Below are 14739 nucleotides of genomic sequence, written 5' to 3'. Positions count from 1 at the left end.
CCGGTTGTCTAGTTTTCAAAGATATCTGGGTTCGGTAGGTTTCCCTAGATGGCTGCCTGAACGCAGGGCCAAAAACCCAGGTGAGCCCCTGTGCAAAACCAGTTCGTTTTGTGATAGATCATTTTGATGTCTCCACAATACGTTTTGGGCCCTTCCCTGCCACGTGCACTTGGCCCACCCACACAAGTGAGGTTCCATTTCTATCGAGAGACCTGAGGGAGCGCTCGGTGGTAGGAAATTTGTGTCAGCCCTGTGATCCCATATCTTTCCCACACAGAAATGTGAGTACAATTAGATTTTTTCAGCTAAATTTGAGGTGTGAAGGGGATTCTGGGCAGGAAATATTGGGGGATTAAAGCAAGCCATACCTTTCTTGACTACCACAGGTGTCTAGTTTTCAGAAATGTCTGGGTTTTTTAGGTTCCCCTAGATGTCTGCAAACCCGGGACCAAAAACACAGGTGCTCGCCTATCTATCACAAAACAACCTTTTTTTTCAAGGGGGTCATCTGTGTTTTTGGTCCCGGGCTCAGTGACCATCTGGGGACACCTACCAAACCAAGACATTTCTGAAAACTAGACACCCAGGGGAGACCAGGAAGGTGTGGCTTGCTTGGATCTCCCAACATTTTTCTACCCAGACTCCCCTGCAAATAAATTTTGCTAAAACAAATATGACATTTTCCTCACATTTCTATGTGGAAAAGTTGTGAGATCACCAGGCCACCACAAAGTTCCTACCACCCAGTTCACCCAGAATTCCCTGCAAACCTCAAATTTAGCTGAAAAAAATCACTTTTCAAACACAGTTTTTGTGGGATCACCATGCCCGCACAAATGTCCTACCACCTAGCGTTCCCCTGGGTCTCTCGAGTAAAATGATACTTCACTTGTGTGGCAGTCCAATGCAGAATCAGCTAAAAACGTATTTTTTTTTAAATGTAGCGCATAGAATTTGCTGTGCTATACCCTTAATCCCTATGTTTTTGGCCCTTCACAGTCACAGGCCCTTGGCCCACCCACACAGGTGAGGTATTATTTCACTTGGGAGAACAAGGGGAACGCTGCGTGGTAGGACATTTGTGCCGGCATGGTGATCCCACACATACATATGCCTGGAAGCAAGTAATATTTTTTAGCTACATTTGAGATTTTCAGGGGATTCTGGGTAGGAAAACCTTGAGGGATCCACGCAAGCCATACCTCCCTGGACTCCCCAGGGTATCTAGTTTTCAGAAATGTGTGCATTTGGTAGGTTTCCCTAGATGGCCACGAGCCCGGGGCCAAAAAATCCGTTGCCCCTCCATGCAAAACCAGGTTTTTTTATGATAGGTAATTTTGAAGTCTCCACAATACGTTTTGGGCCCTTGCCTGTTGCAGGTACTTGACCATCCCACACGAGTGAGGTACCATTTTTATAGGGAGACTTTGGAGAATGGGGGGGGTAGAAGTTTGTGGACCCACACAGATTCCAGAACTTTCATCACAGAAATGTGGGGAAAATGTGTTTTTTGATAAAGTTTGAGGTTTGCAAGGGATTCTGGGAAACAGAACCTGGTGAGAGTCACACAAGTCACCTCATCCTGGATTCCCCCTTGGTGTCTAGTTTTAAAAAATGTATAGGTTAGCTAGGTTTGCCTAGGCGCCAGCAGAGCTTGATTTCAAAACACACAGCTAGGCACTTTGCAAAAAAAGGGTCAGTTTTCGTTGTAAAAATGTGGGGTGTCCACGATGTGTTTTGGGCCATTTCCTGTCACAGGCACTAGGCCTACCAAAACAAGTGAGGTACCAGTTTTATTGGAAGACGTTGGGGAATGTGGGGGTGGGTGGAATTTTGTGGATCCATGCAGGTTCCACAACTTTCCATCATAGAAATGTGAGGAAAATGTGTTTTTTTGGACAAAGTTTGAGGTTTTGCAAGGGATTCTGGGTAACAGAACCTGGTGAGAGCCAGACAAGTCACCCTATACTGGATTTCCCTGGGTGTCTAGTTTTAAAACATGTATAGGTTTGCTAGGTTTACCTAGGGGCCAGCAGAGCTAGGGTTCAAAATCCACAGCTAGGCAGCTTGCGAAAAAAAGGTCAGTTTTCACAGTAAAAATGTGGTGTGTCCATGTTGCGTTTTGGGCAGTTTCCTGTCGCGGGCACTAGGCCTACCCACACAAGTGAGGTACCATTTTTATCGGACGACTTTGGGGAATGCGGGGTGGGTGGAATTTTGTGAATCCACACAGATTACAGAACTTTCCAGCACAGAAATGTGAGGAAAATGTGTTTTTTTATAAAGTTTGAGGTTTGCAAGGGATTCTGGGTAACAGAACCTGGTGAGAGCCACACAAGTCACCTCATCATGGATTACCCTGGGTGTCTAGTTTTCAAAAATGTATAGGATTGCTAGGTTTCTCTAAGTGCCAGCAGAGCTAAGGTTCAAAATCCACAGCTAGGCACTTTCGCGGGCACTAGGCCTACCCACACAAGTGAGGTAACATTTTTATCGGGAGACTTAGGAGAACACAGAATTGTAGAGAAACTGTTATTACCTATTTACTTTCGATGCATTTATGCCTTTTTAAATGTAGGACAATGTGTAAAACAGAACTCACTTTGAAAAACGTCCTATAATTCACATGCCCACAATTTTGGAAATGTGCAACTAGCTACTGTTTCTAAACTCTATATTTTGTTACCATTTTGGAAATACGTAGGTGTCTTTCATACCTATTTTTCACTCTTTATATTTTACTAAATGAATTGCCATATACCCAGTATAAGACACTGCTCAGTTATTGGCTCTTGGTTCCTCGGGTTCTTTAGTGAACCTACAAGTCCTATATATCCCCACAACCAGAATGGTCAAGCGGATGTAACGGTATATTGATTTAAAACATCTGTCATACTTAGAAGAAGGTACAGGTAAAAACGTTGGCACAAATGGCCGTTTTTTTTCAACACATTTTCAATTTTTCTTATTTTCAACTGCTGGTTTCTATAAAAAAAACCTTGAAGAATCTACAGAAATGGCCCCTTGCTGAATTCTGAATTTTGTCTCTTTTCTGAAATGTATAGCTTTCCAGGATCCATTATGCTGTCATACCCTTTTCTACGACTAACTGGAAGGAGGTTGAAAGCGCAAAAAAGAGCAAAAATAGGCTATGTCCCAGTAAAATGCCGAAACTGTGTAAAAAAAGTTGTTTTTCCGACAAAAGTCTGTCTGTCCCTGAAATCTTAGAAGATGGTGATTTCAGCACCACAAACCCTTTGTTGATACCATTTGTAGGGAAAAAACAGACACTTTTCTGCAGCACTTTTTCACCCTTTAAAAAAAAAACTATGATGTTGGAAGAAAAGGATGTAAATTTGCCGTAGATACCTTATGTGGTCAACAAGTTGAGGGGCCTAAGCGCAAACTACCCCAAATAGCCAGAAAAGGCTTAGCACAGGGTGGGGGGGGGAGGCCTAGTAGCAATAGGGTTAATTCTCCTTCCACAATATTTATAATGTGCATTACTTCTGCTGAGGTACAGAGTTTCAGACTGAAGCAATTTCTGCAATGACCCAATTTTGCCAGAAAACAAAACCATTCAAATGGGGCCATATTAGTTTCAGGAGAGTGCAGATGACTGATGTTGAAATAAGAGATGATTCATTAAGACCATTTCAGTTTTTTCTGTTTTTCAGTAGCTTTGTAAAAATACTTTCTGTTTGCACAAACGAGGAACCAGATAGGACCTGAGACCTACTACACCTCTGCTCAAAGAATTATGCAAACATTTTTCCCACAATTGTGTTGGTTATAGAAAGTTTGCCGCAACTTTTGTACTTTGAAGGCTGATTCCCATTATTCCATACAGTTTTATAAGAGAGGTCAGTCCAATATTTTATCTATATTACACCATTTTTGGCAGTATCATATACAAATGTGCACAGACCTCACAATATATGCCAAAAATGGTGTAATATAGATAAAATATTGGACTGACCTCACTTATAAAACTGTATGGAATAATGGGACCCAAATACTGTGATACAATCGAAAGGTTATGTTTTTTCACATATGATTGCTGCTCCTTTTTTTCAATCAATGTAACAAGGCATTGGGACTGTATATTCTCTGTACATCCCTGATATGATATGTGTTCTCCCTGTTTAATAACTATTAATTAAACAATGTTGGTATTTTTCTTTGAAAAATTGATTAGTATTTTATATTTTTTAATATGTTTGTATATTCGGTGTTGTAAATAGTGCCTTTTATATGTCTTTGTAGCCCTGAAGAAGTCCGATTGTGGACGAAACGCATTGGCGGTTGCAAAAAAAAGTTTATATGTGAATAAAAGATGAAATTCCAAACCAACAGAACATATCGACTCCTTTTTGAGCAAACAACTGTACTATAGACACACTTTACTGTGGATTGTTCATATCTAATACTTTCAAGTGTGCTGAGCTATTTCTTGTTGTATGTTGTTAGACGAACCAGTTAGGTTTCTCCTGGTTTCTCTATCTTTGAGACCTAGGGGATTGTGTCCCAGGCTCCTTTGCACCTTGTTTTGTGGCTAAACTATAGAGATGTTAAGACTGGTGTGTGTATTTATGCTTTGATCCCCATTTCTTTGTGCAATATAAACTATTGCTGTACTCTCATCACATTGAATTGGTGTGCTACAGCCCCAGGAGGTTGCTGAGATGCAGGGTGAAATTCACCAGACAGTAAATAAACTGCTTTGGTTATGGATACAATAAATCAATATCCACATTATATCACCAGATATATACTAGTGCCCTAAAAACTGAAATCCTGGTTTTGGGCTAACCATAGGTTGAGTGTTTTGGTATTCACGGAAGGCCTTCCCTTATCACTGGTCCTATGTAAACTCTCTCCTACCTAAAAAAAAAAAGACAATCGTTAGTTTCTTCAACTCTACATGACCACTCTGAGCACTGGACAGATGGATAAATACTTATGGAAAAGGTCAACAGGCAAGTGCTTCTGGACAGAGATGTATAGGATACCTAAGGCGATTGACTCCATCCCGTCCCAATTGGCTTTCAAAGACCTTCTCACCTCCAGTCAAGAAATCTCCCGATATTCTTATCTAGCTGGTCTACTGATTAAAACAGATAGCAAAACAAACAAACCCGAATTCTTAATTTAAAGCCACCAATTCATTTGGGGTTTATGAACACAGACACAGCCTTCTAAGTTAAAGGTTTATTGGCAAAAAAACAAAGCAAGAAAGAGTTACAGGAATAACTGCTGCCAACAAACAGTCTGTACTAGACGGTTTCCATGCACTAATAAAAACAATATGTGAAGAGCATAACTTCTATAGGCGAAAATGGCTCCTCCTAATCACTACCAGAAAGTAATTCGTTTTTTTTCATTTTTTCTTTGATTGTAAAGGAGGCAAACTCAGAGTTAAATACACAACAATGCACACACAAGAGTAGCTGAAAGAAGGGCTTGGATAAAATTCATATTTTGTCAAGCTTTGGGAACACCATGGAAGAGGTGTCTCACAAGAGATGATAAAAAGGTTTCATATGTTCATCAAAACGCTCTCGAAAGGAGAACATGCAATATCTGATCAGAGGCAAAAATCAACCTTTTCTAACATTTGACAATCTAAAACATCAACTAATCATGAATATTCCATTGGCAGTCTGGAAGGGGATCTACTGTTTGGCTGAATGTACTCCAGAGCAAAGAAGAAAAAACCCGATTTGAATAAGTGGGCAAACTTATCTTTGAAATTAATTTATCATTAAATGGAAACACTTCTGAAACCTATCCCATCACTAGTCCAGACCCATCCTGCCCCGTGGGATCTTGTTTGACTCAAACATCAGTCCCATTCCAATCCTGGCTGATGCCGCTCTGTCGTAATACCAGTCCAGTTTTCATCTTCCGTGGGAAACTTCTCCTAGTTGTATACCACATTTTGAGAGGAACACCTTGTTCTCCTCGAGGTATTCTTCACCTTCTTCATGGGCTTTTATGTGATCGGCCTCCTTTCCTGTTTTTTTTAAATATTTTATTATAGTCCTGTTATATCGCATCCTTTGTACTTTCTGTCTGGTTCTTATATGCAACCTTTTCTAAAACTCTCCAGAGAAGGCATTCCATTCAATTCATCCTTATTCTGATAATCATCTCATCTCTAGTCCATTTTGAACCATCATATGAAAAAACCTTGTGCTACTCAAGAGTTATTTAACACCCTCTTTGTAGCTCTCCCTTTTTCCACTGGATGATGACAGCATAATGAACTGTCCACAGGGCCGGACTGGGAACCAAAACCGGCCCTGGCAAAGTGCTCGGCCGCCCCCCCCCCCCACACACCACCCGTGATGGGGTTGGGGGTGCCGCCGAGCTCTTTGCCAGGGCCGGTTTTCGGCCGATTTTGTTACAAGGCCGATTTTGCAGCTATGCTGCAAAAACGGCCCTGTAACAAAAACGGCCCCCACCCATGCGGCGCATCATGGGATTGCCCGGTAACCTGACTGTCCAGGAAATCAATACACACTCCAGAGTGAATTCTCATTCTCTACTTATCATATCACTGTGCCCAAGGTAACTTCCAGACTTTCAGATTCTATCTGCTCCTCTTATGGAAGTTAGTGGGAAATTCAGACTGGTATGGGACAGTGAGCTTAAGTGGCCAAGGCCCACATGTACGACTATTTCCTTCTGCGACTCGGAAAGAAAATGAACTAATGTGTCTCAGACATATTTTGCGATTCCCAATGGGGTTGTCATTGACCTGCCTCATCAATATTCATGAGGCAGGTCGCAATTAGTGACCCATTGGCATGGGCAGTAACACAGGGATGGTGGCCTGCAGGGGACAGTAGACCCCCATGTCTGTGTTTGCTTTTTAAATAAAGCAAGATTTTTGTTTTGAAAAACAGCCTGTCTTGCTTAAAGGAAAACGGGATGCGTTTCAAAAACAAAAATTAGATCTTTCAGTTTAAATTTTTAAGAGTAGGCAGTGGTCTTTTTTCTTTGCCAATCACAAAAGGGAAGTGGCCTACCACCTACTTGAAGAAGGCGGTAAACTGCGATTATTGTGCAACTGCTTTCTGGTCACAAAACAATCGTACATGCTCTTGCGACTCGCTATTAGGAAGGGATGCCCCTTCCTAATAGTGACTTGCAAACCCTATTTTATGAGTTGGTAACAGGTTACCAACTCATAAAATAGGATTGATACATGCTACAACCCTTTTTAGCTGTCGCAAATGACCCGAATCTCAGTTTGCAACTGCTAAAAGCAGTCGTACATGTGCCCCTATGTCCATCCCAGGCAAGCCCAGAAAACACACGCCTCAAAACCTACTGTGAAATATTACAAAGCAAAGAGCTATATTACGATTAACTGGCAAGTTAACAATGTAAGGTCATTTCTCTAGCATCCATACTTGTGATAGAACTGTGTTGTCTCTGTCTCCACAGTTCTTCACATACAGGAAATTAAACGCGACGAATTTTCATCTGTGTTTCCTTCAGGGAGTAGGAGAAGCCCTTCCACTGGTACCAGTTGATGCCACTGGCATAGGTTTGCTGAGCTCCCCGTAAATAAAGCCCATTGAGGTTCGCTGTGTGGCAAGTCTTGAACCAGAAACCTCCGAAAGTGAGGGCTGCACAGCTCTGAGGATAAAGGTCTTGATCGCGGTCCATGGCAGAGAACTTCATCCCACTGTGATAGGACAAGGCGTCTCCTACAGAAGAACAAAAAAGCAAAATGATTCAATAGTGACCAATCGGATAAGTCCATCACACCTTCACAAACCCATATGTCCATCAAATAACAAATAAGGCATGTCAGTGGGATGTGCTGTAAAAGCATCTTCTCTAGGCACATCTTTTTTATTATTATTATGATTATTTGTGGTCTTTAAAGGTGACCAGCAGATCATCTCTAAGGTATTCACATTTCACTTGCTGAATTTAGTTATAAAGTTCTCTTATGTAAATTTTAACTACATTCCACTTTGAATGTATTATTTTGAGCAGCAAGGGAATGACAAGAGATAAAAAGGGTGAAATAAGAGGGCCTGGGACAATCGTTGCATCGTCTAGCTTCTCCTGCTGCCTTTTTACATTTCATTTTGTTGCTTCCCACCAAACCATCAATCTCCACAAGGCCATCACTTACAAGCTGCACAAAAATGAAGGAAGGAGCAATTGGCTAGGTCAGCAGAACCTATGCTATGTGATTCAGATACCATTGTGTTTTGGGTTCACGCAACTCAACCCACAAGCTATTTACTGAGAGATGGCAGGTAAACAAAGTGATGGGATTCTATCCAACCCTAAACAAAACTTTGACATTTTGAATTAAATAACATCAAACATTGGGCTGGAATCAGGATATAAAACAAGTTAAATTAAAACTGAAATGCTCGGCTATCATACCAAAGAAATAAAAACATTTGCTTAAACCCAAGAGCACATATTTAAGGATTTTTATGACTCCATATTTATTCCATAGGAAGAAGCTAAACTATGAAGTCAACTTGGAGAAATTGTACAAGAACTAGAGTCAGAAGCCAATCATGTAATTTATAAGTCATATAAATGATAGTATAATTACCATTTTACCTAAACTACTTTTTAGCCTAAAATCCGTCTTCCTAACGCCAGTTGTGAAACAAATTATTCAGTAAACTAAAACGCTGCATAACTAATTTCGTGTAAGATCATAGAAAGTCTAGGCTTTCTCATGAAAAGCTTATGGCATTATAAGATAAAGGAAGATAGGAATTACCCAATTTCATGTATAGTACTATGCAATGACCATCAGACTAACTAATGTTTTAGTCAACAGAAGCAATATTATACCTTCATTAAAGGCTCTTTTAGAGAAATATTCACCACAGAGGATATGCAAATGTTGCCGTTATTTAAAAAAATAAAGTTGAAGGTACTTAAGAAATTTGGAGATTTGGACAGGTTCATTTCCTAAGAGGAAACTATTATGCATACTCCCCACATCCCAGTACGGCATAATCCCTTCCTGGTGGATGTACTCCAATCGAGCATATTGGAGTAAAACTAGGGAGGTGGGTTAAACATTTAACAAAAAATTCCAAACCCATGGCTTTTCAGGGGGATTGGCAGTAATACAATTCAATGTACCAAATTAGTCTCTTTTTTAGCACCACGTTGCAACTCCATCACTAGTAGATCAAATAAAATCGAGGAAAGAGAGTGCAAGAACCTAATCATGAATCATACTTCCCAAAACGATTAAGCAATTTACGATAGGCCGGCAACCTTGCCCGATAGACTACATGTTTACACATGCTTGGAGCTTCAAACTAATTAAGCATTTCGAGGTAGTAAGAGTGGTAGGAAGTGAGTGACCATTACCCTCTGATGACAAAATTATATGCAAAACTGGGTAATCAAAGAGAGTCGTTCTTCAAGTAAATGTGGACTACCCAAAGCGGCTTACAACCCTTATCTCAGAAGAGCATGTTACAAAATTAAGTGCTGTTCAGCAGACTCTCTCATTAGAAAAATCTCCATTTGAGGACGACAATGCCTGGTATGAAAACACAATAAGGCAATTGGTAGAATGCCTAAGGGTTCAAATTAATAGTGGTAAACCCGGGGCAGCCAGGAATAATAGACCCTATACCAATAACTGACCTTGGTTTGATGAGGAATGCCGCAAAGCAAAAGCTTGTATTAGGCAGAAGGAAAGAAGACTTAGAGTAAGGTATAACGATGAACTCTTATCTTCTCTCCAGAAACTAAGGATACAATAAAAAACAATCATTAGGAATAAAAAAAGAACCTATGAAGACAGTTGCTGGGCAAGTTTGCTAGCGGTAATTGAAGCCAGAAATGTGAAAGGTTTTTGGAAGTTGGTTCAAGAAAGCTCCGGTAAAGTATTAGGATCCCTGCACTGTTCGGTCCCCGAAGATAATTGGGTGGATTATCTGGGGGATATTTATGGGAAGTGGCCAATGTTAGATAAAGCAAGTACAATAGCATAGCCAGAATTGAGGGAAGAGATAAAGGAACACTTTACCTCCAGCCACATAAGGAAAATAATATCTAGTTTAAACCTAACCAGTGCGGCTGGCCCAGATAATTTGCCGACAGTAATTAAAAAAACTAAGCCGGAGTGGTGGTCAGAGTTCTTTGCAAATATGTTCCAAGGGATCCTTAATACAGGGATTGTGCCAATTAACTGGAGAGGAGCTATCGTAAGGCCAATCCACAAAAAAGGAGATGTAAACGCCCCCAAAAATTACAGATTAATAAACCTTCTAGACATAGGTGAAAAGGTTTTCGCCAAAGTAATTTTGGGATTACTCAAGGACTGGGTGGAAGAAAATCAGATTGTGCCCCCAGAACAGGGAGGGTTTAAAGAGAGACACTCAACGTTAGACCACTGTTTTGCACTCTACTCCATTGCGTGGAAGTCAATTGACCAGAGGAGAAGTTTGTTCTGCTGCTTCGTGGACTTCTGTGCAGCATTTGATTTGGTGGATGGGGAGCAGCTGTGGGAGAATTTGATTGGTTATAACATCCCAGGGGATTTATTGGTCCTGATTCAAGCACTGCATACTGAAAATTGGGCCCAGATAATCCTAGATGTAGAATGAAGTTTATCTAAAAAAAAAACAGATTGGTAATGGGCTGAGACAGGGGTGCGTATTAGCCCCCCTGCTTTTCTCCTTGTTTATCGCAGACTTGCCCTTAATCCTAGGTAATGCATGAGGGGCAAGCCTGAAGCAAGACGGGAAACATATTTCATGTCTACTTTATGCAGATGACCTGGTAGTTATGGACCAGACGGAGATTGGCTTACAAAGAAAATTAAACAAGTTTAATGAATAATGCCACGTCAAAAAACTTGTCGTTAACATGGATAAAACAAAGATCTTATGTTTTGGCAGAAGGAAAACAGGGTTCTCATGGTTTCTGGGCACCGAGAAGTTGGAAAAGCTAACAGAATATAGGTACCTGTGGATGTGGTTTGAGAGAAGCCTGCAATGGCACACCCATCTTGACGCACTAAAACTGAGGGCATCAGCTTCAGTGAAGGGATTAAAAAGATTTAATAGTGCGTATGGTGAAATGTCCGGTAGACTGGTTCTAAATGCATACATAGCAATGGTACCAACCCAATTTTTATATGGTGCAGAGGTGCTTTATCTGAGTGGTAAAAATGGGTGGGACGTGGAGGAGGGAAACATTTTGAAAAATCTATTATCTTTGCCTAAATCGTCAATGGTTCAGGCAGTGAGAATAGAATTGGGAATCACTTCATGGGGTATAACAGCTTGCATGGCTCTATTACGTTTCTGGCTGTGTTTGGGATTGGGAGCTGAATATAAAATCTCACAATGGTGCGGATTGTAAACAGTCAGCTAACGTGGGCAAAAGGGATCAGAGCCACTATCAATAAGGCGTGTTGCATGATAAAGCTTAAGCTGTGCCCCTAGTCTCTCCAATTTAAGATTGATAAGAGGGAATTTAGGATCCTGGGGAAAGAAATCTTTCGAGCACAGGACCAAGATTACCTCTTGAGGAAAAGTTCAGTTCTCCATATGGCCCTAGCGTGGCAAAATGAACTACGTTTTCCTTATATTGACAGGCTACCTAGTTGCCTGTTAAGGAGAGAAGTGCTAAGGTTAAGAATCGGGGTAAACCCATGTTATGTGACTAAAGGGGTAAAAAGATCTATGATAAACAGTGAGGGAAAATGCAATTGCACTTTAGGAACAACATGTGATATCCTAAATATATTACTGGATTGCCAGAAGGTTATAGAAATCCAAAGAGAGTTTTTATGTCCGATTTTTAAAAAGTATGATATCAAAAACAGGCCATAAGCAGTAAACCTTTTAGTGGAAATGATTAATTTAGACATAGCTTGTGCCATGGGGAAATTTATTAAAAAAATTAAAGAGTTCCTCAAATGTAATGAGTTCTGAGCCGCCTATTTTTGTAGCTCTATGTGGCGAACAAGCTATGAAAGGTTACAAGCAATTCGGAGGGTAATATATGAATTTTTATGAGATTACAAAATGAACTCTGCCTTTTAGAAGTTTTTTAAAATAATTTTAAAACGTTTTGAGGATTACTTGCCTAAATATTTTGGACTGAATATTGAGACATTATCTTCTGTATAGTTTACAATTTGCACGTGCAGTTTGCCGAACCTCCTGGATTGTATCTGTGACAGTTATGAACTACAGGGTAGGATGTCATTTTATTACTTTTATCTACTCATTGTAACAAATGGTATGTTGTTTATCTTGTATACTTTTATGGTTGTAAAAGACCAAATAAAGTTTTTATACTGACTGATTAAGCAATTCAGTGTAAGAAATATACAGGAGATGGAGTAAGAGAGAAATGGTAAAAAGACCTGGAAATACAAATTAAAAAAACACCAGAATAGTGGAAATAATCTATGTTATGTTTATACATAGACTCGCACTGCTACTCTGTATTGTAAAACATATTACTATGCAACACCTTTATCTATTCCCAGAATACCTGCTTCAAAGATGATTCAAATCAACAGATAAATGTGCAAGATGTCTGCAAGAACATGGCACATTTACTCATAAGCTTTAAACTTGCTTGCAGATCCTCCCATATTGAGGAAATCTAGACTTGTGGGTGAATACACTACTTCTAATCAGAAGTATTATGATAACACCAAAGACAAGATGTCTGAGAATTGCAGGAGATTAAGCATAGAAGGAGACGTAATCTACAGTATGATGATTGTTGTGATAGAAAAGATAATGCTACACTGGAAAACTACTCTGAGTCCCTATCCCCATGGAGTAAAAATATGTATTTACTAATCTCGACGTTATCTGCTGAAAAGGGAAATAATGGTTCACAGTTCATATAAGTATATAGAAAAGGAATAAAGCCAGACGAATACAAATCATTCCACATAAGGACAAAAATGAAGGGCCTGCTATGGGACAAGCGTAGATGAAGACCTATTTACTCATTTTAGCCTAAAGGGGTTTGAAGGAGATATTTACCCAGTGCAAGAGATCTTGCCCTACATGAACGCATATCTGAACAATGCAACCCTTGACTGAAAACAGAATAAATGTCAGGGCAGCATTTCACAGGTTTCCTTACAATAAATAATCTAACAATCCCAGCAATGAGTGAAGTTGTTCATGAATTGTGTGCATTCTATTTTTATTGAGATAGCATGTGTACAAATGACTTCCGGAGTTCTTATTGGGCAGATGACATCTTTTTGTAACCTCGACCTCTCTATCAGTGTCCACTCAACAGCTTTGCTCATGCCAGGTGAAACACGGGTAATCTGAAGGGGAAAAAAGAATAAATTTACTTTCTACACCAGTTGTGACATATCATTGCAGAATGGCATTTGCTCTCGATGAATATCACGACAGACGAATAGAGAATGCTACTATTCACAAGTGCCTGACCTCACATTCATGTATGACAACCATCAGTGTCCAACAGCTGATATCTTGAGAAGAGAGAAAGGATTTTGTCATCTTCAGAAGGTTGATCTACGTTTTCCAAATGTTTGTTGTGGCATCCAGGGAAACCAACTTCTGCCAACAACGTGATGTGTTTTCAGTGGATAACGATCTCTGTTCTCCACCACTGTGATGTCACATAAATAAACAAGCATTGGCATAGCCAATAGGTCTCGCCTTTGGGACCTTATAAGTGTTTAGCTATGTAACACAAAAGAGACTACAGTGGCATAGTGGGCAAAACACAAAAGATGGACTAGAATGCACCCTAAGGAGAACCAAGCTGAGGTTAACTCAGGTACTTTACCCATCACTTTTCCCCATAATTTGCTAGTGGCACAGCCTGCACTCTGAACTAAATAGAGATATTGAAGATGGCCGTCAAATATTATTTCTTAAGATGCATATGCTCAAAGATTAGCACCTCGAGAAGTGGGTGATCGAGCTCAGCAAAGGCTTGGAGATGCTTATGGATCATGCCCTGCCTTACCATCCCGACCTTAACCACCTTGCTTTCCACTAACTATGGCTACCCTACCAACGCTGAGTCTCAATCCACCACCACTGGCTACTAGGAATAGAAACAAGCCAATAAAACACTAGCTTGTGGCAGCATGTAAACTGGGTTGTACAAAGCTTCCTGGTCATTGCGACGGTCCTAATGTTTGTAAAATGCAAAGTGGGGCGGAGCATTCTAAACTAGAACTGTAGACCACTTTAAGGGGGGTGTGGGGGCAGAGATGGCAAAGAAAGGGCCCGGGGTCAGGAGCGCACAACCAAGAAGTGTGTGTGTGTGGGAAGAATAGACACAAATAGAAACCAAGTAACCGCAGGCCACGGTACAGCGGCCACGCCGCCACGAACAGGAATAACTGTACTAGGTGACAGAAGGCGCCATTCACAGGAAACCTGGGCTTCGTGGCAGGTGGAGCCAAGGAAACATCAGCTCCTGTGAAATCCAGGACCGGACAGTTGAGGAGTTAAATGCAGCGCAGAGAGAATACTAAACAAACCACAAAGAGGAGCCTGTAAGGCAGTTGTGGACAGCCCGGCTCCGTGACATGCGTTTCTTCGGGTCGATGGAGCGCGATGTGTGATACCAGACAGCTCTGTTCAAATCCATGTCTGCTGTAGCTGCGAGGGTACGGGGTCTGATGAGCAAATGAGACCAAATATATCTTTTTCATCTGAAGTGAACGTTTATGAAGTTCGATGGAAAATATCACAA

General features: G+C 40.7%; 1 protein-coding gene across 2 annotated transcripts in view; it reads right to left on the bottom strand.

The window, feature by feature from the left end:
• Positions 1-5196: 5196 nt before the first annotated feature.
• LOC146811672 (microfibril-associated glycoprotein 4-like) overlaps positions 5197-14739 on the bottom strand; it is a 639295-nt gene continuing 629752 nt past the window's right edge. For both annotated transcript variants that reach the window (XM_085618650.1, XM_085618651.1), the window contains exon 6: positions 5197-7721. In XM_085618650.1, the coding sequence (XP_085474776.1) occupies positions 7474-7721 (248 nt within the window). In that variant the 3' untranslated portion in view covers positions 5197-7473. The remainder of the gene's footprint in view (positions 7722-14739) is intronic.

The sequence above is a fragment of the Triturus cristatus genome, chromosome 7 (assembly GCF_964204655.1).
Source record: "Triturus cristatus chromosome 7, aTriCri1.1, whole genome shotgun sequence".
Classification (NCBI taxonomy): Eukaryota; Metazoa; Chordata; class Amphibia; order Caudata; family Salamandridae; genus Triturus; species Triturus cristatus.
Note: the sequence above shows the minus strand (reverse complement) of the source record. Positions and strands in the feature narration are given on the sequence as shown.